The sequence below is a fragment of the Gymnoscopelus microlampas genome (assembly GCF_963454915.1).
Source record: "Gymnoscopelus microlampas genome assembly, chromosome: 4".
Classification (NCBI taxonomy): Eukaryota; Metazoa; Chordata; class Actinopteri; order Myctophiformes; family Myctophidae; genus Gymnoscopelus; species Gymnoscopelus microlampas.
Window position 1 is genome coordinate 19,925,044 of NC_139941.1, and position 26,633 is coordinate 19,951,676.

The 26,633-nt window shown below is 40.9% G+C and overlaps 1 protein-coding gene across 1 annotated transcript; it reads right to left on the reverse strand.

The window, feature by feature from the left end:
• Positions 1 to 9,064: 9,064 nt before the first annotated feature.
• On the reverse strand, positions 9,065 to 13,097 carry LOC311044008 (DNA excision repair protein ERCC-6-like; the record flags this gene model as incomplete). The annotated part of the gene is made up of 2 exons (XM_084055431.1): positions 11,452 to 13,097; positions 9,065 to 10,427 (listed from the first exon to the last, which is right to left on the reverse strand). The coding sequence occupies exons 1-2, from the start codon at positions 12,939 to 12,941 to the stop codon at positions 9,065 to 9,067; spliced, it is 2,853 nt and encodes a 950-aa protein (XP_083911557.1). The 5' UTR covers positions 12,942 to 13,097.
• Positions 13,098 to 26,633: the final 13,536 nt, after the last annotated feature.

Below are 26,633 nucleotides of genomic sequence, written 5' to 3' on the forward strand. Positions count from 1 at the left end.
GTTACCCGGATATTGTAAATCTGATGCAACATGAGAAGGCGGAGCTTGGTGGAAAGTAGCTGAGTACATTTACTTAAGTACGTCTTAGTACAATTTTGAGGTATCGGTACTTTACTTGAGTATTTCCAATTTCCAGTACTTTTACTACTTGTACTTTTACTCCACAACATTTATTTGAAAACGTTGGTTACTAGTTACTTTGTACATTTTGATTATTATTACAAAACGTATTAACTATTAACCACTTCAAATATACATTTCAGCCATTTGAAAATAGCCGTATAGATCTGTTATTTTCAAAATATTTGCATACGTTTGGAAACTTGAAATGGGACATCTGCACATTGAGTACTTACTTTTGGTAGCTACTTTAAGTACATTTTGATGCCAATACTTTTCTACTTTTACTCAAGTGCATTTTGAATTCAGGACTTTTACTTGTAACGGCGTATTTCTATATTGCAGTATTTATACTTTTACTTAAGTAAAAAAATGTGAGTACTTTCAGTTTTTCCACCACTGAGCTCTGATACTGTGAATTCGTCGTACAACGGTGCAATGCGACTTTGATGACGTAGATGGTGTTGGACTTTGTGCAGGGTATGTCTCTACATGTAAACTATCTACGTTTTGAAAGGAGTAAAACATTTTTTATTATTAATCTTGATAATATCCTACACTAGTGCTTCTCAAACTTCCCATGCACCCCCAGTTGACCCCCATAATTCTGAGTGTAGGCTACAAATGGAACCAAATGGACCCCTAAAGACCAGTCCACACCAATGCAACTCCTTGCAACAAGTTTGCATGATGCAAGGAGTTGCAAGGAGTTGCATTGAGGTTGACTGCCCTTTTTCAGGAAGAATCTTATATTCATCCATTTGGTTCCTAACAATGAATCATTTAGCTGGGGACCCTCTCAAGGACCACTTGGGTTCCCCTGACACCACTTTGATAAGAGAATTATTGTCTGAATTAGGCTTAGGCTACTGATTTTTTTAGATTGAGATGAAGAACATAATGGCATGTATTTGGTACAGTCAACATATAAAAGTCCTGTGACCACAAAGAGTACTATCCATCACTCTTCTGTGAATTTTACAGGCTGGGAGAAACCCAAGTATTGCCTTGTATACCAGTGTGTGTGCCTGCCGGTTGCCAGGCCATCCTACAAGGGAGTGAAGCTTGTGGAGTTAAGTTATAGCATTACAGTTCCTGATGAATCTAAGGCAGTGGTTCTTCTCAAAGTGGGGTCCAGGGAAGGGCTTCTTAGGGTTCCTTGAGGGCATCCAAACGAACCCTTAGAGCAGTGGTTCCCAACATTTTCAGGTCGCGGCCCCCCAAAAAATAATATTTGAACTGGGCACCCCCCACTCTGATAAGCACTTGGAATTGTAGGCGTTGAGTTGAGGCATTACATTTTGTTTAACTCGGTTCCACAGATAAAGATTGTGAAAATAACAGATGTACAAGCTCACAACGCCTCACGACGCTTGTCGATCGGCAATTCTTGCCTTTTTCTTATAACATTTGACAATGTTTGACCGGAATGTATAGTTTGTTGATTACTTTTTATGCAGTATGGTCTCTTTTTTTTTTTACTTTTTAGGTATTAAAAAGGTCTCAAAGGTCCTTAAATGGTCACTTCACTGTCATCTGCGGGCACCCCCCAAAATAATGTGGGGACCCCCCTGGGGGTCCCAACCCACAGGTTGAGAACCACTGCCTTAGGGGTCTGTAACTCAGAGAGTTATTATGGGGGTCCTTAAATTAAAAGGTTTGAGAACTACTTATCTATTATGTAAATGAATATGTATTAGGCCGCGGACCCCCATCTGAAAATACCCCACTTTTGTAAAAATGTATATTTTGTTGCTGTTTTTAGTATTTCTTTATAATACGCTGTGATATGTTTTATATATTTTTGTTAATGTATTTTAATGTCTTGGACCCCAGGAAGACTAGCTGACGTTAAGGCGTCAGCTAATGGGGATCCGTTTAAATTAAAAAAATAAACAAATGCCTGATGCCTGAGGTAACACTGCTTGAAGGTAACAAACAAAACAAACCCTTGGCAAAACTGTACATCTCAAGTGGAGATTAGCAGTTGTAATCTTTAGAGAATGTTTGACTCTCCAAGGGAATAAAGAAGAAAGTTGAGCAAATCCTCCCATCCTACTTCTCTTGCCCTCTGTGAGAGGAAGAAGCAGCCGATGAAGATTTAACATTTACACACTTGAAAAGTCAGACGCTCATCATTCCCACTCCATTTCATCACACTGTATATTATTTAGACCTGAAGCAGTGTGTGTGTGTGTGTGTGTGTGTGTGTGTGTGTGTGTGTGTGTGTGTGTGTGTGTGTGTGTGTGTGTGTGTGTGTGTGTGTGTGTGTGTGTGTGTGCGTGCGTGCGTGCGTGCGTGCGTGCGTGTGTGTGTGTGCATGCGTGAGTGCATGTGTGTGTGTGTGTGAGTGCGTGTGTGTTTGAATAGGACTGGATAATGGGGACCGTAATTAAGAGTATCACTCTATATTATGTGGTAGATGAAGCCAATCATTCCTTGCAGCATCTTAAACAACAACAGACAGAATGACTTATGGGAATAAAAGGTGTTATTCAAGGTGAGGAGGAGATTTTGTGGGCAGCCATTAGGTGTCAGTAAAGAAACCTTGAACAAGAAAATGTGTAGTAAGAATAGACCATGGTTTCCAACACACTGTTCTTCTGCCTGCAGTGTCCACCCCCCCACAGTGCTGCAACTGTCATTGTCACCTTGTACACCAAAGTTGAGGTATAGGCGGCAGCAATTGTCTACTCTAGACGCATCCCAGGGGACAGTCACCATTTTCAAAGAGCACAATGGAGGTGAATAATGAAATAATCACGAATTTACTTCCATTGTGCTCTTTGACATTGTTTTATCTCACTGAGCAATTTTTATACATATGATGTACAATGAGATTCTCATTATTCACTTATTACTCGAATTATCAACTTTTTCTGGTTCGGGCACTTTTGAAAAGTTGCAGGGTTCGATAAAAAAAAGAAGAAAGAAAAACAAACAGAGGGGAGACATTTTCTTAACCACCTAAGCCTATACTTCTATATGACAAATAGTGATCTACAAGCTCACAACATGTCACATCATGATTTGTGATGCATTGTGAGCTTGTAGATATCATTATTAATACTATTTTTTACCTTATTTTTTTAAACTGGGACACATTTGTCCAAAATAGGGACACCAGTCAGTTTGGTTAACTTACCAAACATAAATATCAAATATATCATACATTCCTACAGTACATATCCCCATAAAAATCAATGACCAGAGGGGGGTATCAAAAAGCAGAGGCATGGATTTCCCTCGCACCCTCTCGTCCTCAGCAAATCGAACCCTGAACAGTTGTACCCCCCATATCAACTAACTACTAATATTTAATCTGGTTGTGTACAAGTTCCTGAGGATCAACGTTACCAGCATACTGAAAAGGACAAGATGTCTCAACAGAGACTGTCCTTCATTTCGTAAGTGGGGAAGGTCAGTGCTTCGCAACCAATCCCGATCCATTTTTATAGATCAATAATTGAAAGCCCCTCACAACCCTACATTAAATCCTTGTCCGGCTACTGTAAGTCCACTCCTATTCCAACTGCCAAGCTCCAGTGTGATGTCCACATACTGCTGAGCAGGTCATTCTGTCAGCCGCCCTACACACAGGCACTGCAGTCACACTAAAGGGCAGGAAAGATTGTCTGTAAAGCCTAATTTGGTGAAAACAGCCGAGCTATAAGCTCACAAGACGTTGCATTCACAACGCATTGTAAGACTGTAGATCTGCTATTTTTGGCCTGTGACACCGTCACTCCACAGTGTATAAATTATGCATTACCCTACTTACGTACATAGGAAAATACCTCTCGGACAGATGCTGGCATATTAAGACAAAGACAGTAATCAAAATTATATTTGTGCTGTTCAGACAATTTGCATGTGGGCAGGTTTCAGGGATGAAACCTGTATCTTCTTGGTCTATGAAACGGACATTAACATTAATCACTGGGTAATGCTGCTAGTATCACAAGTATCATCTCTTTATAGCCTCTTCCTAACAGCTGTCACCCTAATTAACGACCTGCACCCCTTGTATTCTGTATGTCCTCCACAATCTCTAGACTCCTCCTGATAATTAAACTGTCACTAAACCTACTACTGTTGGTTTATTTACCATACCTGCATTTATTACAAACCAAGTTGTACTCGCACAATGCCCTATAGTGTTTTCAGACTCAGGAATCCCTCACAATTATTATAGCTATTCTTCAGCCTCAGGTGTCGGTGTTCTGAATTGCTGATCATTTATATCACACATTTCATTTTCTCAATCTATTCAGTGATACAGCAGCCCATTACAATATGCTTCCTTTGCAGCAGCAACCATACTCTACTACTACTACTACTACTACTATGTCATGCTGCTTGAATGGCCATGAAAATTGAATGATGATTCCATATAGTATATTATATTGTACACCTATGTACAGACGTGTACTGTATGGTCTAATATACACCATACTGTAGCTGGCACTGTTTCTTCACCTTGTCATTATGCACTGTGAATTGTTAATGATAGTAAAATCCTCAGTGTTAATTTATCCATTTGTAACTTAAATAATTGTACAAAATTTTACTGTGTAGTGCATAGCATGTGGCATATTTAGTCAACACAGTCTCATGCCACAGGGTTAAATACAGTGCAGAGAGGACAATTCTCTTTATCACTGTGCTGTTGCCCAGTTTCCTGTTCTTCCTATGTGTAAATGACAGTCAATTATCATAGGGGACAATAAAATGGACATCCATTTCCCAGAAGAATGTGCCCTTTACTTACAGTAGCATGTAGACACTGACAAGTGAGGGCCTTTACATAGAAAGAGCAAGAGAAACAGGGGGAGAAGTAGTGATACAGAGAAATACACAGTAAAACACACCGTGTTAATTTAACTCTGAAGGTAAACATTGACCCTAAGGGTCCAGATTGTACTGTGTAAAGAGAGTGACTGAGCTGAATACAAGAGAGGGAGAGAGAGAGAGAAGCTGTGAGGATTTAGGTTTGGTCCCGGTCTCTTATCATCGTGGCCTAGCTGCTGGCTCAGCAGCAGGTAAATTGAAGCTAACTGGCTCTGCTGTAGTATACCGTCTCACAGTGGCGCGTTAACCTCAGTGGTCCTGACTGCTATTGTGAGATTAGCCTCTATGTCCTCTAACAACTGCCAAAGCAACTGCATTGTACGTGTACGTGAATGTACAGTACGAGGCAAAAAAGTTAAGGTTACAAGCTGTCACTCGCTCACATCTACAGCACTGTTTTTTTGTCCTATCAGAGACATCACATGTTAACCTGAATTACAGGGTTGTACTAATTGATGACAACAGACAGACATACAACCATCATCATTTTAAGTAAAAGGGATTGTACAGTTTAACCTTTATGTAGTTGTTCGTGCAAATTGTTTGCACATCTCCAGCAATAATGAAGACAACGTGAGAATAGTTTGATCCCTAAACATTAGTATTTGATGGAGAATGTTATCCATGGTTAGGCCTAGTGTACAAGAAGGAACAATCACAAATTAAAGAGTCAAGGTCATTACACACAGAGGGTGTGACGATCTGAAAATGTATCTGCGAATATTTTGCATCAAACTACATGTATACAGGTTGATGCCTTTAATTGCAGTACAGTACATCTGTGTGGATGTACTCATAACAAACAATAGCTGGGGGGAAAAATCTTTGGGTGAATTAATCACATGACAAATACACCCACAGTATGTAAGGACCTTTACAGTGATAAATTAAAGATGTGAAACGAGATACGGCACACAGAAATACAAAAGTATCAAAGTAAACTGACTCGAGTGTACAGTTGACCTACAAGAGCAAAATGACCATATTACAGGTATGTGTGCAATATGAAAGATTACTTATGCTGGGATGTCATACAGACCAAAAGATCTGACTTGTACAGTATTTCATGTCCACTAATCTGTTCCCTTTCATACTTCTAGGTAGAAGGTGGATGTGTAGTTAAATTTGAACAGTTGTCTTGTTCTCAGTAGAAGACTTTTGGCAGTAACGTGTTACAATAACATCATATAGTGACATACAAAAAAAGGCTTGCAGAGGATATGTAGAACAAATACATACAAGACATATATTCACAAGGACCTTCTGGAGAATGCGAGTCAAGCCCTTTATACTTACTTTATACGTAACCGTAAATAAGCGCGATCTATAAGCTCATAACACTTCACTGACGTGACGCGTGGTGAGCTTGTAGATCTGCTATTCTTGGTCTTCTTGGACGAAGGGGCACACATTAGGCGCAGAGGAGGATCATTGAGTGAAAGCCAGTGAGCCAGATAGCACATGAATAAAGCAGCAGGGAGATGGATAGGACAGTTATGGATGGGACAGGGCAGTTGGGAGGAATTCCTGGCTTTAATCAGGCTCACCTGAGCGTGCCTCAACGCTGCCGTGCCAGGGTGATGAATGACCGGGAGATACCGACAGTGGCAACACTCTCCACTGTACGTTGTGTTAGGCAAAGCAGCTGCTTGGAGTCTCCAAAGCTCTGTAGCGGGTTAAGAAATGACACCAGCGCACAGTATATATAGCTGTCCCCCAGGGAAAACTGAGACGAGAAGCCCTTCTCTCATCCCATTGTTTTCAGGGTTGGAATTCTTTCATATAGGCTTTATATTATATGCCATGTATGTATGTATGTGTGTGTGTGTGTGTGTGTGTATATATATATATATATATTACTGTATATATTATCTGTTATTTACCCTTATGTGCGTTTTATAAGTTTTAGATTACATTTTTAGATACCACATTGAGATTGCATGCCTGCTTACTCATGTATACTGTAGCCGTTTCTTTTTCCCTCCACTATGCCTGCATGACAAAATATTTACGAGTTAGAGATGAATCCATAGCCTTGACCTAGTAAGGAATAAGGTTGTAGCTCTATCACTGGAGCAAATAGACGAGTATTTTGTTCGCAGATTCTGCCTCTTGAGTGGCACCATGTAGAGGTGCCTTTTCTCTGGCTACTGAATGATGCATTATCTTTTGGGCTCAGTCATACTGTATCTACTCCCACACGCTTCTTCATGCTGCTGCCTTGGAGGGCCAAGGCTACTGCTGCTGCACACAGCATTTCCTGTAATTGTCATAAATAATGTATGATTAATATGACTGATTAAACAGTCTGGGATTCCTCTCCCTCCGGGCAACATCACTTCTAGCAGCATAACAAAGATTAGCTCTCCCAGCCTTCCGCTCCTGTCACACCCATTCTGATTAGGAATTAAGACAGTCTCACCAGGGCAAAGAGCAGCGTAAGCTATCTTTTGCAAGTTCAATTCAGTTCAGTTCAAACTGGTATGCTGTTCATGGCTCTAAAGTAATGCAGGTACATGCTGTTAAATGACTAGGTAGGATTCTAAGTTTTTATATCAAGTGCTTGCTTAGAAATGGGCTGTGGGTGGAATTCTAAGGAACTTAAATGTTTAAAGTGAGGGTATATGGACAACGGTTTCTGTATTTGAAAGCAAATGATAGTTGTTCATTGATCAGGGTTCAAGCTCCTTACTCCGACATCATGCACTTTGTTAGTTGCTCTGGATGAGTGTCTGCAACAGTAAATCGTAATGGTAAATTGTCCGTCCTCCCAGCATAAAATTTGCCTCAATATTTTGGATACACATCATAATTGTTTATTTAGGCAAAACACTCTCCTGTAATTCTGGCAAGGCAAATCATGTCAGAGGGTAAAATGCCATATAATGGGCTGTGGTGATATTTAGCACATTAAGTATACAGTAATAAAATGAGTGAGAAAACCATATAGTGGCTCTGTTAATTTTGAGTTGTGAGAAGGGTTTATGACAACAAAACTATCAGACACTAGCAGGCACAGCTCTTAAAAGGGGCAAATGTTTTGAAATAAGTGCTCCAACAAGGTTAACAGCATTGCTTGGGGTCTGACTTTGTAGAATGATTATGTGCCATAGCAGTTTAGTTTTCAATATGAAAATAAAAGCCCCTGAACAGGAGGATTACAAAAAGCAACATGATTACATGTTGGAGATACAGGATAAGTACTGTAAAATGTGTTACTCTTAGTGAAAGGACCGACTCTCCCTGACCTAGAAAGTCAACCGCAATGACCCAAAAGCATTCCTGAAGATAAATGGTTTCATATTCTATGATCGGTCATAGTCTGCAGTATGGCTGGGTATCGTGATTTGTGGGTGACAGATGTATCGATATGACATGAGACATATTATCTGGGATTTTGGATATCGCGAAATGGCCTGTGTGTTTCTGGTTTTAATCACTTTTACCTTGTTTTATGTAACTCAGTGTTTGTTAATATAGCTGAGAAATACAGCAAAGACTATATAGGGATAATCCCCCCCTGCTTGCTCTCACACAGTTCATACAAAAATATAAAATATTTCATCATGCCGTATGAATTTTGTGATTGCACGAATACAGTACCTTGCCTAGCCCTACACAATAAAAGGTGGAAAAGGAAATAAGTAAACTAATGAACAAATATCTTCAACAAAAAAAAAACAGTTTATTGTGACACAGATCACATGCCAGTGGTCATTACAAAGGCAAAATAATAAACTCCAAAAGACATGCAATTATGCAAACATGACAACAGAGACGCAATACATTTGCATTAACCCATTAAAACCGGGAAAGGATCTGTGCCATTTTTGATTTTAGCGTTGGCTATTCAAAAGTAGCAGATCTACAAGCTCACAGCACGTCACTTTGTGCTGCGAGCTTGTACAGTACATCTGCCATTTTTGAAAAAGATGTGTTTGAAAGATTTTTAATAAATTAGAATTATGGCACAAAACATTTTTAAATGGGGGGTCCACGGCCAAATATGTAATTTTGGGGGTCCACAAAGAAAAGTGAGAACACAATTTACAGGTTGTTGAAGGAAATTAACTGGTGCATTTTTTGCATTCTCTCAATCACTATAGTTTTCCACTTGGTTGTTGTTCTCTTCCTTAGTGATTGGTTTCCAGGTTTCGAAAAAGGACCTTGTGGAAGCACGCATAGCCTCTAAAGAGGTGTCCCCTCCACAGCTCATCCTGGATCTGATGGGGGTGGAACAGAACGGGTTAAGCACAACATAATAATGATGACTTGGTGACGAGTGATCAAAGTGGTTGTTAGTAGGCATATGGTCATCTTCCTCTTCCGTGCTTTCATCTAGCACAGATGCTTTCCTCTTCTTCTGGTTCTCTGCAACATCTTCATCTAGATCGACGGCCTGGCCCTGGTTCTCTGCAACATGTTCATCTACATTTAGATCGACGGCCTGGCCCTGGTTCTCTGCAACATCTTCATTTAGATCGACGGCCTGGCCCTGGTTCTCTGCAACATGTTCATCTACATTTAGATCGACGGCCTGGCCCTGGTTCTCTGCAACATCTTCATTTAGATCGACGGCCTGGCCCTGGTTCTCTGTGACACCTTCATCTACATTTAGATCGACGGCCTGGCCCTGATTCTCTGCAACATCTTCATTTAGATCGACGGCCTGGCCCTGGTTCTCTGTGACACCTTCATCTACATTTAGATCGACGGCCTGGCCCTGGTTCTCTGAGACACCTTTTTCTAGAGTTAGATCGATCACCTGCATGCTTAGATTTTTCCCATAACCGTTTTCCTTCTCTACAGGTACAGACCGGAAGGACACATTTCTAGGTGAATCGTGTTCCATCTCTGACAGTTCTTCTTCTTGATCTATTCCAACCGCCTGTTTGGCTAGAACATCTTCATCTAGAGTTAGATCGATCACCTGCATGCGTTGTCTTTGGCTGCCATCACACTCCTCCTTAACAACTCCAGGCTGTTGGAGCTTCACCCCCACAGCAGGTGAGTCTCTGATGTCGTTCTGGTACTTGGGTGGTGGAGGGCTCGGGAGGGACCACGTCTTCCCTTTTTTCTTGTTTGGAAACATCCCTTCACGGCTATTATGACCCACCTGTCTCAGCCAGTCCTGTTCCACACTTGAGCCCAGCTGTGCATGCATCTCAGACTCTGCCCTCATCTGTTCTTGTGCCTTCTGGACTTTGCTCTGTATGTGACGCCAAGATTCTTTGTCATCGGGGTCCTCATCGCGGTCATTGGCCTCCTGTGAGAACATCAGGTCGTGGTCAGAGATGCCAAATATCTCCATGGAGTGGAGGTGCATGATGTGTTCGTCCAGTTTGGGGTCTGTCCTCCGATGCTTGCTGTGGAGGGACTGCAGCAGCATCTGGGTCTTGGAGGAGCGTGGATGCTCCAGGACGAAGAGCTCCCTCAGCTCTTGCTGGCTGAAGTACCTGGGGAGGAAAATGTAGTGAATGTGTTATCCGAGAGTGGCATGAAAATGCCAAACTGATTGTCATGCAATAATATGCACAGCTAGAGATAGTCTCAACAGCATGGTTGGAATAGCGGGTCAGTAGTTAACCATGACACCTTATAGCAACAAGGCCCTGGGTTTGAACTAGGGCTGAGCAATATGACTTCAAAATCAGTATCACTATTATTTCAAATTTTTGTCTTGATTACGATTAACGAACGATTATAAAAAATTACAAAATAAAGTGACAATCTACAAGCTCACACCGCCTAGCGATGCAACGTGTTGCGTGCTTGTAGATCGGCTATTTTCTCTATTTTTGTACACCACCATTGTACATGAAGTATAATACAGGGTCAAGTGGTTAATCAGAATAATCGAGTTAGTCGATAATAAAAAAATCTATTTGACATTTTTGTATCGAATCTTATTCAGTTATAAGTCTGTTATTGGTTCTAAATTTAAGTTAGGGTTAGGGTCACACAATAAAGACAAACATGTTAGAGATTAGGGCTGACCCCACATAGCCAGCTAGTTGACCAAGTAGTCGTTAGTCGAATATAGGTTTTTGCTAGAAATGTAGTGGAGTCAAACGTACAATATCTCTATTTAAAATGGAGCACAGTGATAGTCATCAGCTTGCAAAAAACAAATACTCCAAACATGTACTTAAATACAGTACTCAAGTAAATGTACTTAGTTACTGTCCACCACTGTTAGTGACCTATTCCTACCAAGCCAATGGCCATTGCTCAGGATGGGTCAATGATGATTTTCCTCAGTCCTCACAGGGATCAAGTATAACTAACACATGACAAAATAAAGGATTTTGGGCATTCCATAGCTCTTGTAAAACTCACCCATCACCCTTGGTTGTTCACTACTAATGTATGAATAACTCTCTGCCATTGTTGAATGTATATTTAACCATGTATTTGATAAACTGGAAACAAATCAAGAGGCAAGTGCTTATTTTGTCATAAGTAATAATTCCAACATACCTGAAAGGGTTCTTCTTGTCGCCGGTCGTCTGTCTGGTCAATGAGTCTTTGAACACCTGCCGTCTGTAGATCTTTTCCTCCACAGTCCCACAGGTGATGAGCCGGTAGATGACCACGTTTTCAGTTTGTCCAATGCGGTATGCACGGTCCACAGCCTGGGAGTCAGTGGCAGGGTTCCAGCTAGGGTCAAAGATCACCACTCGATTGGCGCCTGTCAGGGTGATGCCAACACCGCCCACTTTGGTCGTCAGGAGGAATACAGAGTAGGAACTGTCCTCCTGGAACAGTGAGATCAGCCGCTCCCTCTCTGCAGTCTTGCTGATTTTGCCATCAAGCCTCAAGACTTTGAAGCCCCTGTTGCCAAGGACTTGCTGGATTATGTCCAGCACCTTCAGGAAGCCTGCGAAGATGAGGGTGCGGTGTCCTTCTTCCCTGAGCCGCTCGAGGAGTTGGATGAGAAACACCATTTTACCCGACTCTGAGATCAGCGTTTCATCTGGTATGTGATCAATGCTGCTTGAGCCAAACTCGTCATCATCGTCGTGCTGGTTCTTGGATGTTAGTTCTTTCAGGTTCATTTGACTGATGGCCTTGGCAGAGAGCAGCCTCGGGCTGTCACACATCTTCTTCAGAACAGTGAGTGCAGTGAGAGGTGACCTGTTACTGTTGAGCAGCGCTTGGACGTCGTCTAGTGACACAAACTGATGGTAGATGTCTTCCTGAATTGGACTCAGATACGTCCACACGATCAGGTCGTTCTTCCTTGTCAGTGTTGGCATGACTGCTGTTCCTGTGTCAGTTTGAGTATTTGTGACTTGGCTGTCATTGGAGTGCAAACGTTCTCCATGTGTTTTTATCTGGACCTCTGCTTTGGTCCTCCTGAGGAAGTATGGTCTGATGATAGTTATTAGGTTTTCGGATATCCTCAATCCCATGGCTTTCTGGTTTGGAGAGGCGTTCTTCTCCCTTCCCCGCATAATGGGTCTCTCATACATCTTTTTGAAGGTTCTATATGTGCCAAGGAGGGTGCCTTGGCAAGCAAAGTCGAAGAGAGCCCACATCTCTCGCAGATTGTTTTGCACAGGGGTTCCTGTGAGAAGAACCCGGTTCTCTGCGGGTATGGCATATGCACTTCTGGCGGTTTTGGTTGATGTGTTTTTAATCTTGTGTGCCTCGTCAAGGATTATGTAGTCCCACTTGAACTTTTGGCCATTGTATGACGCCAGCTGCTGCCAGCTGCTCATCAGCACTTGATAAGTAGTGAGCGCCACGCCGCCTCGTCTCTGGATCTGCTCCAAGTTCCTGTTTCTCTGAGCTTTAGTCTCACAGCGAAACTCCTTCACCCTAATCCCAGGAGTCCACTTAGTCAACTCCTTGATCCAGGTGGGGATGAGGGACAATGGCATAACAATTAGAGTGTGTTTGACCAGGCCCGCGTCGTACATGCCCGACAGGAAGGCGATGACCTGGATGGTTTTGCCAAGGCCCATGTCATCTGCCAGGATGCCACCTTTACGCCCGCATCGGTACAGACTGTACAGGAATTCTGCTCCGCCTCTCTGGTGGTCGTACAGCTGGTCATGCAAGTCTCTGAACACTGGCAGGCCGCTGATGCTGACAAATTCATCATCTTCACTCTCAGAACTTTGCTCCACCATTAGGTCCTCAAATGTCACATCTCCTTGTCCAGCAGCATCGTTCTCCTTCTTGATGTTGCTGTAAAAGAAAAGCATTTTGGTTATGTATTATGTAACTGTGTAAGTCATCATTCAACAAGATAATCTGATGTACGCATTTCACCGGCCAAACTGATTGAAATTAAAGAAATATTGTTTTCTATGGTAGTATACTGTAGATAACCATAAGTACCCTTGAACATGACAATGAACCCCTTGTATTTAAAAATGGACACCGTTTCAGTCCAATCTGAGCCATATGGACTTCCATTCAATATTTCAAAAAGTATAAAACATACAATATGTGAGGAAAAAAAAGAGGATAAATTATTTGAAGATAAGGTTGAAAATGGTATAAAACATATGTGGGATAAAAAGACCCTACAGGAATGCAGTGCCGCATATATATGGGCAACATTTCAGTCCAATCAGAGCAGCCCCAATGACTTCCATTACAAAATTAAAGTTAAGTACCCTTGAACAGGACACTGATGAACCCCTTGCTCACTCACAACTGTATATATTAACCTTGGATTAAAAACAAATTGGGCTATGTTTCAGTCCGATTAGAGCCAGTGTTGCCGGATTTTGCGAGAGAAATAAGCAACCATGTCTTTGAAAACATTAAATAGCTGACGCGACACGTTGTGAGCTTGTAGATCTGCTATTTTCAACAACAAAAGTGAAAAAAGTGACACATTTCTTGCATTTTTTGAAACACAGATTTTAACAACAAAAATCTGGTACGGGGGTCCCTGGCACAAAATATTTGGGGGGGTCCTTGGACAAATACTTACTAATTTGGGGGTCCTTGACATGAAAATGTTTGAGAACCACTGGTTTAAACAACAAAAAGGAAGCAAGCCCAAATAAGCAACTACACTTTAGAAACAAGCCCAAAAACCCGCAACCACCAATATTTACAAGCAACCTTACAGAAAAAGAAGCCCAAAGTCGCTTATAATAAGCGGACATGGCAACACTGATTAGAGCCACAGTGACTTATTTTACAAAAGTTTACAAGTTAAATATTTAAAGAAGTATAAAACATATGTGAAAAAGTATACCGTACAGGAATGCAGCTGCATCTATCGGCTGGTCACACAGGTCTAGGAACACTGGCAGACCACCGATGCTGCCAAAATCATCATCATCATCTTCGCTCTCAGAATTTGGCTCAGTTTTCACAAGTGCTTTGGACATGTCTCCCTGTCCAGCAGCATCTTTCTCCTTCTTGACGTTGCTGGGGGAAAAAAAGCATATTGGTTATAAAAGACCAAAGATTCGGCTGGTTGTCTAAACCCGAGTCAAGACCCGCTGTGATGGTGTCCAAGTAGGAATCATGGCTATTATGGCTATCAAAAATAACTTTGTGCAACGCTGCAAAGTACATCTGCTATTTTTGAAAAGTGTGTGAATTACTGATTTAGAGGACATTTGTAGAATCAGCCTCAGGTCTTAATGGGTTTAAAAAAAGAAATGGGCAAGATTTAAGTCTGATAAGAGCCCCCCGACTTGTATCATACAATTTGAGTCATACTGTGTAACATTCACACCTACTGGTAGCTCGGTGTCATTACAGCAAAACTACACAAATACATACATTTCTGGAACATTTCCAGCGCCTGGATCATTTTGCTCCACCTTCAGGTCCTCAATTTTCACAAGAGCTTTAGACATATCTCCCTGTCTAGTAGCATCTTTCTCATCCTTGACGTTGCTGTAAAACAAAATCATATTGGTTATGCATTATGTACTGTATTAATCAGTGGTGGACAGTAACGTAAAGTACATTTACTTGAGCACTGTGATTTTGCCCCTTTTTCTCCCTAATTTAGTCGTTAATTCCTCCCCGCACAAGTGCGTTGACAATGCTGTTGTATCCTGCGGCTCACCTGCCAGTGAGGAGTCCACACCGGAAGGACGGAAGTGCATTAGTACAGCACTAAGGCCCCATTTTAAATATAGTGAAAATACAGGTCTTATACAGGTCTTGTAGAACAGCTATTTTCACTATTATTGAAATTATTAATGATATACTTTTTAATGCTCTTGAACAGGACAATGAACCCCTTGCTCACTTTAAATGAACCTTGTATTTAAAAAATGGACACCGTTTCAGTCCAATCTGAGCCACATTGACTTCCATTAAATATTTCAAAAAGTATAAAACATACAATATGTGAGAAAAAAAAAAGTCCGTACAGGAATGCAGCGACGTTTCTCTGGTGGTCATGCCGGTGTCTGAACTTTGGCAGGCCACTGACGCTGACAAATTCAACATCGCTGTCCTCCGAATTTTGCTTCGGCATCAGGTCCTCACTTTTCACAAGTGCAGCATCTTTCTCATCTTTAATGTTGCTGTAAAATAAGACCATATTGGTTATGCATTAGTTACTGTATTAATCATCGTTCAAAAAGATAATCTAATGCGTGCATTTCACCAGCACGCAATGCTATTGTATCCTGCGACTGACCTGCCAGTGAGGAGTCCCCACCGGAAGGACGGAAGTGCATTAGTACAGCACTAAGGCCCCATTTCAAATATAGTGAAAATACAGGTCTTATACAGGTCTTGTAGAACAGCTATTTTCACTACTATTGAAATTATTAATGATATACTTTTTAATGCTCTTGAACAGGACAATGAACCCCTTGCTCACTTTAAATGAACCTTGTATTTAAAAAATGGACACAGTTTCAGTCCAATCTGAGCCACATTGACTTCCATTAAATATTTCAAAAAGCATATAACATGCAATATGTGAGAAAAGAAAGGCCGTACAGGAATGCAGCGACGTTTCTCTGGTGGTCATGCCGGTGTCTGAACTTTGGCAGGCCACTGACGCTGACAAATTCAACATCGCTGTCCTCCGAATTTTGCTCCGGCATCAGGTCCTCACTTTTCACAAGTGCAGCATCTTTCTCATCTTTAATGTTGCTGTAAAATAAGAAAGACCATATTGGTTATGCATTAGTTACTGTATTAATCATCGTTCGAAAAGATAATCTAATGCGTGCATTTCACCAGCACGCAATGCTATTGTATCCTGCGACTGACCTGCCAGTGAGGAGTCCCCACCGGAAGGACGGAAGTGCTAGTACAGCACTAAGGCCCCATTTCAAATATAGTGAAAATACAGGTCTTGTAGAACAGCTATTTTCACTACTATTGAAATTATTAATTATATACTTGTTAATGCTCTTCAAGATTATTTGATTAAACAAAAAGTAATCAATATACTATTAATTGCTTAAGAAAATAGTTGCAACCCTTTGTCTTGTTTCTTGTGACTGTTCTTATACTGTACGTGGTAATATTACATTGGCTGTACTGTACTTAACAGACACTTTGGTCGTGCCCCATCATTAAGAGACTGATCTATGTGGGAGGAGTATTTAAACAAGTCTTGTCCTTGTTGACAGATGAAAACACCTGCTGTCAAAACACAAGTCTTTTTGCACCATTTGAAAAGTTGACCCAGAACTAATTTCTTTGTTCTTTGTTCATAACAATGACCATTTGTCTCCAAATAAAATAGCTACAGTATAATAATACCTATGGTTGGCCTCCATTTTCTCACTGTCCAAAGCAATGACCTGTCAAAAAGAAAAATCAGTAACATGTCAGTAATACAGTTTGTTGAACTGATAATCGGCTGATAGTTTGACCAGAGCCGAAGCCACTATGAGAATATGCTTTAGGCTGTGAAAACCAACCACTGATGAGTTGTATTGATGCTCATCTCTCTGGAAGGAGTTAATATCTCTCGGAATCGCTGATGAACTCAACTCAACCAAGGCCTTCCGAGGCATTTTATACTGTTGGCTGCGGCCCTGATGTCACTACGGTGATATCAGGTAGTGTCAGGCATATCCATATACTGTATGGAGCGGGCTATCTCAGTTATGCCCTAATCTGGGACTATGTCAGTCCTGGACGTTTCGGTTATCTCCATATACAGTATAGCCGTCTAAGAGAGTCTATGATGTCAGAAATGGGAAGGTTGATTGTCTCCATCTATCTATGGGGATCTCCATATATGGGAAGGTCTGGATCGAATAGGTGACTAAAGGTCGGGACTGAATAGGTCATTCATCCCCTTATATAGGTTTCTGGGCTTCCTGCCATGGTCCACCTTGCGGGGATACCCTATGGCTAATGCTGACAAGTATGCCCTGAATGTTCTTTACACAGTTTAACATCGTAACACAGCTATCTGAACAGTGCATTGTGTCCATGCTTGAGAGCAACTGGTTTGTCAGAGATTTTCTCTATCGTCTGTTCATTGGACCTACTGTAGCCATTTCCTATAATAATCTGACGCCATTTTACTTCATAAAAAAATAGTTTTACCAACTTGTGTAACTCTCTATATTTCAACAGTATCCCTCAGTGATGCAAGCTCTTCCACTGGGCTGTATTAATGACATGAGAGGAATAATTCAAACCATTAACTCATCTGTTTTTAGCGGCGCTAGCCGCTCTATACCTTTAGGTATAGAGCGGATATTAGCCCTCTATACCTGGCTTTTGCGTCAACGTTCTGATTGGTCAGGCTCGCCAAGGTTCTGATTGGTCAGGTCCGTCAACGTTCTGATTGGTCAGGCTCGCCAAGGTTCTGATTGGTCAGGTCCGTCAACGTTCTGATTGGTCAGGCTCGCCAAGGTTCTGATTGGTCAGGTCCGTCAACGTTCTGATTGGTCAGGCTCGCCAAGGTTCTGATTGGTCAGGTCCGTCAACGCTCTGATTGGTCAGGTCCGTCAACGTTCTGATTGGTCACTATTCATGACATCACTATGTTACCCCACTCTATCAGCTATGACAGATCAGTTTTTGCCACTTACCTTGGAATGCATTTGGTGATTCGCTTCCAATGGCACTATTTAGTGCCACTGGAAGCCTTGAAATAAATTTACAGAGATTTAATATTGTTTCTCTAGTAGAAACACATATCTATGACAAAATATATCAAAGGCGCCGCTACCTTCACACAGGTGTGATTTTTTTCTATGTTAGTGCAAAATTGTTTACCGTTCTGGAGATAACGTACAGTATGCGAGTGTGCAGAATAATGCATCACAGTTGTGTTTGTGAAATGTCCATCTCATCTTCACAACAGATTAAAAGCTGGAGCCATCTAGGATTAATATTATCACTACATGTATGAACTAATTAAAGCCATTAGCCAACTGAAATGTCAAAATGTTGCTAATTTCTCCTTGACCCTGACTTTTCCACGGCTACTTTATAAGCTGTCAACAATTCACAGATATCTTTTCACTTTATAAGATCTGTCATCTGTTCTCGATTTCTTTTTATTTACTTTTTATTCTATAACGTTTCAGCTTTAATGGTTTAATGAAGTAAAGGTCCTCCAGAGCAGTGGTTTTCAACCTGTGGGTCGGTTGAGAGCTTGTAGATCAGCTATTTTCATAATATTAATCTGTGGAACCAAATCAAACTAAATGTAATGCCTACAATTCCAAGTCCTTGTCAGGGTTGGGGTCCCCAGTTCAAATATGATTAATGGGGGGGGGGGGGGGTCCCCAATTTAAATGTGATTATTTTAGGGGGTTCCAGGTTCAAAATATGATTTTGGGGGGTCCCCACTCCCCACTTCAAATATGATTATTTTGGGGGGTTGCGTGCTGAAAAGGTTGAGAACCAGCTGCTCCAGGGCAGGGTCCGGAGAGAATCGAAGTCGAACCCACAACGCTGCAGCTCGATATACAGTACTTCCAAAGTGTCACAGCAGTTTGGTGAAGCAGCCAGTTTGTTGGCAGGCAAAGCAGCTGACGGTAATCACGTTAATTGGAGGTGCAGTTTCATTTACTGTAACCTTGCGTCAAAAGGCTGTTTCTTTCCACACAGATTTACTGTAGGACGATGCTTGTGTTCCAGCATGAATGCTGGCGCTACTGGCAATGAAACACACACACACACACACACACACACACACACACACACACACACACTCAATGTTAGCATCAGCAGCAAATTACCAGTGGTGGAAAAAGTTTACTTAAGTAAAAGTATCAATACTGCAATGGAGAAATACTTTGTTACAAGTAAAAGTCTGGTATTCAAAATGTACTTGAGTAAAAGTACAAAGGTATTGGCATCAAAATATACTTGAAAATAGCCAAAGTTTAAATAAGGCTGAAGTGGTTACTGGTTAAGGTATGTTTTGTAATAATAATACAAATCTACAAAGTAACTAACATTTTCAAATAATAGTGGAGTAAAAGTATTGACAATTGGAAATACTCCAGTAAAGTAAAAATACCTCCAAATTGTACAGTATTTGGGTAAATGTACTTAGTTACTTTACACCAAAAGCAGCAATTACCCCATCAAAACACCTGCTTAAAATTATCTTCGGTAGGCTATATGCACACCCATAAAAAGCTGGCCAACTATCGCCCTCATTTAAGTCAAATTGTCAAATAACCGTTGTATGAATAATAAAACACGGTCGGTAGGTACTAGCCAACTGTTTGTGTGGAGAGAAACAGTATAGTCATCTTGATGAGCAACAACAGGAAACGTCAAACTCCGTAGCAAGAATAATAACCATAGTTTTATGCAAGCAAGAGGCAGGTTTTACATCCGAAAATAATAAGTAAGTTAAAGTGTAAAGTTTTAAATAATGGCTTGCGAACAAACGTACCTGGAAGCAGGTGGTCGATGGAGGAACATGTCAACTCTGTGGCTGCAGAATGGATCCCATGGGCCATGCAAGTCCTTCTGGGAGGAAAGTGTGTAGAGTTCATGAAAGACATTTAGAAACGCAGTTTCCAGCCTCTGGAGATTATGTTAGAAACGCTTTCGAAAAATAATGAATATTTGTCTTAAGTTACATGATCAAATATCATTAAACATAATATAGGCCTACATAAAAATGGTTCGAAAAAAATAATATATATATTTTATAATATTTTGTTATAGGCCTATCTACCCTGGTGGCACTGGCATTTAAAACATACTATTTTCACGCAGTGTAGGTTAGCACTGGCAGCTCAAATCTGATTTTGGGCCTATCGAGATTGAAATCACATTGATCTGTAGGGTAACCTGATTATCAGCCTGAAGCTGCGTGGAGTTTAGCTCACTCAGAGAGTGGGCGGGGTCTATGGTCTGGAACCAGGCTAATTGATTTGATCAAGCCTGAACAGCAAAAAAAACAAGACCTATTGGAATCACATAGCCAGTTTTATGTTGTTCAGACAGCACATAACTAATGCTACTCCAATCTGGATAGGAAATCAGATTTGGGCTGGAGTTGGGCTAACAGTCTGAAGAAGTCTTAGAGAGCATAAAGTAACAGGACAGCTACAGCTTGTAATACAGGCTATAGCCACAACAAGCAGACAATTTAATGAAAAATAGAAGGCCCAGTGGTGAAAAGTAACTAGTATAGGCTACATTTACTTAAGTAGGCCTACATTGGTGTAGGCTACTTTTACTTTACAAATGTATTCTTCTACACAGCCACACTGGGAGACCAGGTGGTCCCATTGTTTTTATCTATTATTGCACATAGAAAAGAAAAATACATGTTAGTTAAATAAAAGGGAAAATAACACATACAGTAGGCTACATAAGGATTCGGAAGAGAAAACAATAACTTAAAGAAATGTGCAGGAGTGGGCAAAAAACGAAAACACATAATTTATAAGTAGGCCTAGATCTGCTTTTCTTTGACTGTATGTGTGTCAACGAATTGATTTCAAAATACTACTGTTGGTCTATAAAGCTTTAAATGGTTTAGGGCCAAACATTCATTTCTGATCTTGTACGATATGAATCATCCAGACCTCTCAGGTCATCTGGGAAAGGTCTGCTTTCTGTCCGTAAAACCACAAATAAACGTGGGGAAGCAGCATTTAGTTTTTATGCACCACATACAGTATCTGGAACAAACTCCCAGAAAACTGCAGGTCTGCTGCCACTCTTATTTCTTTTAACCCATTAAGACTAAGACCTGAGGCCGCTTCTAAACATTTCCTAAATCCTAACAGTTTTTCGGAAAAAAATATTAAAAAATAATTTTCACGATTTAAAAAAAATAGCAGATCTACAAGCTCATAGGGTGGCTTGTATATCTGCTATTTTTGAATAGCCAAAGAAATCTAAAGTGACACAGATGTGTTCCAGGTCTCAATTAAAACACTACTTAAGACCTTTCTGTTTGCTGCTGCCTTTGTTTGAGGTACTTTTCTTTTCATTTTTTTCTTTCTCTTCTGCACTGCAACTATCTGTTATTTTCTTTCTTTATTTTATTTTTTGGATTTTTTTGACATGACAATCATATCAGAGTATATAACCAACAATTATAAAAGATATAATTATACAAATATTATTGTATAATTGTGTTTTCTTCCTGCTTGTTGTTCTGTATAAAGCACATTGAATTGCTATAGCATACAAATAAAACTGCCTTGCCTTGCCAGGGGTCCTAGAGAGGGTTCAATGGGGTCCCCAGCATAATTTATTAGTACTGTATAGCATCAAAATAAGTTAAACCACTTTAGGCTTATTATATTAAACACTTCGGCTATTCAAAAGTAGCTGATCGACAAGCTCATAATGTGTCATAATGTAAACTTTTTTCAAAAATCTTAGGGAAAGAAAATTTAGAATTTTGACATTTTGCACAAAATCTTTTCACTTGGGGGTCCTCAGCTAAATACATCCTTGACATGAAAATGTTTGAGAACCACTTTCCTAAACTACAACCATCATTAGGTTTTTAACCATTTAACCCCCCCCCCCCCCCCCCCAATGTTTCTGTAAAGCGACTTCTGAGTACCTAGAAAAGCGATATATACATTGTATGTATTATTATTATAGCATTCTACGACACTATTTACTCCAGTACCAACAGCTAGACATCACGTAATCCTGCATGACTGATGGATGGTTATATGAAGCTATTTATATACCAACAGACACTCAATCTTCCAGTAACAGCAGCATCCAGGCAAACCTCTCTACATGGCATCTGAAATGGATTAGTGAATTCATCACAATGTAACATGACCTTTTGGGTTTCACGAGAAGCTCAGAGCTGTCTGTCAGAAGTGTTTGGCTGACAGAAATATGTGAAGGAGAGACCAAATCAGACAGATTATGCCAATATGTCTATTCAATATGATTTTGTCTTTGACACATGCTTGCCTTAGAACTATTTCAAGAGGCCTCATTCTAATTCTTGATTCTCATTACAGCCCTAATTTTGTTAGTGTGCCTTAATACTGACAATTGGTGTATATCTCTTCATTTCAATCTCAGGCATGCAGAATATAAAAAAGACCAAACCATTGCTAACAAAGCTGAATCCTTTTCTTCTTCACACCGTAGCTTCAGTCTAAGGACCTCACCCATGGGACATCACAGTTAGGAAATCAACATCCTGCATTGTGTGTCAAAATGCTGCATGTGCTACAGTATCTGTAATTGGACTCACATTTTCTTTCATGTGAGAATGGAATAAATTATCACAACAACTCAGACACCCTACCTGCAACGTGTGGCAGGGTATTGTCCTCAATCCTGTCAGTGTGTTTTTGTTAACGAGATAACAAATTAATATTCAGATTTTCAAGAAACCCAAGGGAATGATCAGTCAGCTGCCGTGAGGAGATGATTAAAGGCCTGTACGCAGTACATGATTTTTATTTTTAAGTTTTAGTTTGGTCATGGTCAGAATCAAGGTCCAATGTCTGGCTGTTAGTAAAATAACGTGACATGCTCACATTTCCATGAAACCTGGCTGTCCTGAATAGATTATTATCTCCGCCAGACCGAAGGCAAGGGTTTTTTTTCCGCTCCTGTCTGTTTATTTGTCTGTCTGGAGCTACTCTTGTTTGTCTGTCCGGGACAAAGATTGCAAACCGCTGGACCGATAAACGTCAAATTCCGTGTGCACGCTGCCAGTAGGCCAAGGAAGTATGGAAGGAAGCGATCAGATCGGGCTGATACCAAGCCCAAATAAGGAGTATAGCCTATGTCATTCTGTGAATATGTCATAGATGACAGACATCATGGACTAGACACCCGGCCTGGTAGAGATACAGCATGCACTCCCCTGAGCATTATGTTAATGTCTGGGTTGAAAAGGTCAAAGGTCACAATTGAGAGACGTAGAACAAGAGATGTTGGTCCAGGCAGGGTTTGCACCCAAAGGTACATTTGTTTAATTGTACTGACTATTTGCCCTTGAGGCTATTTCCAAATACTGGTTTATATTGGTTAAATCATGGATTTTGTGTATCATGAACTTGCAGATCTGCTATTTTTGACGTGCGATACCATCGTACAATGAAGGGTGTTCTTATGCATGAATGTACGCTTATTCTTATTACTACTCGTATATATGATGTTTTTTTGCATATTATTGTACATTATTGTTTGTCTTTAAATGTCTAGATGAATTGAATACACAGGACCTTAATGGAAACAAGCCCTGAGGGCTTATCTGGGTTATCCTTTTAGCATTCTTTTGTATAAATCTGCGCCACCGTGCCTTGTTTTTGCAAACTGTGTTAATAAAGTATTCAATGAATCAAATCAAACACTCTGGCTGACTGGCTCTGAGAAATGTTTGTTGTGTTGAAATTTTGTTCCTTGGTGGAAGGACAAATAAACTCAACCTTGAACCATAAACCTTGAATCAACCTATAAAATAGGGCTTAAGTGGTTAATAGCTAAACTCATTCTCACTCTCGCTGTGGCTACTGCTTACCCGCTGCCACCTTTACTTCTGCTGATTGCTTTGCCCCACCTCCACCCAGTATCCACCTGTTGTCTCCCTGGGGTTCTGTAATTGATCACTCCCTGCTCATAAGTTGCCCGCCTGCTAAATAAGGCTTAATGAAGAGAATCACAGCCACACCCCACATTATATGCAAACGTGTCATGTTGTGAGCTTGTATTTTCGGCAAAGAAATCTGGTGGGGAGAATAGGAGGGGGCCTTGTATAGACCCCTGGGGAACTCCACTCAACCGAGGGTTTAAATGGTGCCTTGCATGGTTTCCTCTGCCATCCATGTGTGAATGGGTGAATGTAGGTGCTTTGTATAAAGGTGCTAGCTATTACATGCACCATTTGCCTTTTTATATAAATATCCCTGCCACCTCAATTCTTTGCTTCTTTCAAATTAAAGCTCTTCAGACCTAATTATAGTTGGTAGTAGATCAATGCGAGTTAATATAATTTGTTATTAATTATAATATTATGCCAAACTTTAATGTCTGCTCTTTGATATTGTGATTTTGTGAGGTCAGACATACAGTACGTAGGTCACATCTCCTGGAGGGACATATTTGTTAACCATGATGTTATTAAGAACCCTTGCTGAGCTGCCAGGGACGTGAGAAGTCCAAGACAAACTTTCCCACCAAGGGGAGCCTGGTCAGAATTAAATTGAACTTTAGTTTAGACTGTGTCCATTGCTAAGCTCACGGGGCTGAGCTTCAAGCCTCACTACCAACTCCCCAACTGATGTCGAGTGCATGTGGAGCTTGTGACTTTGTGAATCAAGAGAGGTCAAGTATAATAGCTGGCTGGCAGCGTTCAAGGCAGTGTGGAGCCAGGGCATCCAGAGGGTAATACCTGGCCTCATTCCAAATCTCCTGAGAGTCAGGTTGTGACCACAGTTAATGAGTCTGGGGGAGTGGGATCGAGCATTGGATTCATAATCTGGTCATGTTGCAAAGGTGTCTATATTCCTGATGCTGCAAGTCCCCAAGTCCTTGAAAGTGGTGACTCACGTAACTAGTACAGACTACAAGAAACAAATAAACTTCTGTGTTCATCAAGAAAGCAAGGTGGGCAGAGAGGGAGTGTGTTTCAGAAAAGGAACGACTCAAAAGTTCCCTGTGGACACAGCACCCTGATGTTGTGGATGGATAACGAGTCTGAGAAGAACAGGAGTGCATGGACGAAGGATCATCAGCACCTAACCACATGCAGTACCACAGGCACAATGAGGAGGAGCTGATGGAGAATGTGTGGAGGATAGACGCGGGCCATGGCGATAACAACTCAAAGATTCCCTGCGGTCACAGCAACCAGATGTTGTGGAGGTGAGGGAAGTGCATGTTCACAGGGGCACGCCAGAGGTCCTCCCCGAGTGTGTACAGTACTAACAGCACTCACTGCTCCTAATAATTAGGATGGGTAAATGCAGACGACAAATTTCACTATGTGCAAATATACAGTGACAAAATTACCCCAAAGGAGTGGGGACCGAATTATTATTATTATATGATGAAATATGAGATATGGCGAGGTCTGGAAAGTCACCATCTCAGGGCACAAGAAGGCGAAAGAGGGATAAGTTGCCAGGACAAGCACAGAGGAGACAGTTACCACCTGGTTCATTCACTTTTGCAACCTGCTTGGCAGTGCTCCAGAAGTGGAAGGTGCCGATTAGGACAGGAGATCCCTGAAAGGATGTGTAATGGCGCTTTGATGAAGAATGACAAACCAGACCTGAGGCTATACTCCGGCATCTTCCCTATAAACCAGGCAGGTAAGGTAACCTATCCCCCACAGGCAACCACAGGATTGAACCTGAACCGCTCAAATTCCGAAAAAGGATACTGGAGCGGAGAAGACCAGTAAGCCAGCCTTATGGCAGAGCAGAGTGTGTTTACTGTGTAGCAGCTTTATGAAAGTCTGTCTGAGGCTGACCAAATAGTATTAGTAATATGTTCATACTTAACGCAATGCTGATATACAAAATAGTCTGGTCAGATTAATGATGGCATATAATTAGTAGCATGCCTTTTTCTAGTTTTGCATTCAACTACATACAGTATATGCATTCAAGTATGATCTTAACAATAAAGTACATTAATGTATGTTATGTAAGTGTGTGTACATCTATCTATCTACACACAGTAGTAGGACAAGCACCATGCCATCCCCCCAGCCACAAACTGTTCAAACCCCTACAAGACGAGGCCGGGCAATACAAGACACTGACACTTTGCAGTTTGCATCTTAATCCCAATGCACTGTTTTTTTTTCTTTCCTTTTTTTCACACCTTAACTAACGTCCATAGCATATCAGGTGGTACAGTATATATCTGCTATGCTCACGCACCTTTATGTCTTACCTCAGGTACTATGTGTATATACTGTATGTAGATAAAAAATATATATCTTTATTGATTGATCTCTCTTCCCCCTTGCCCCCCTTCTTATTCCTCCCTTTCTTTTTTATGGAAATAACAAAAACGATGGAGCTTGCTCAAAAACTAATTTCACCCACTGTTTTACACCTGTAGACCTGTGATGTGACTGACAATAAAGTCAGATAGTAAAATAAGCTAAAATTGCTCTTGTACTGCAGTAGATTATGGCGAGGTGTCAGAGTAATAATCCTATAGATTATGTTAGTTTGGAATCCATAAATACAAACAAGTACTTGCCTTGAATTTGTGTGTATTGGAAATCCACTGTTAAATATTTCAATATCTGACACTCTGTG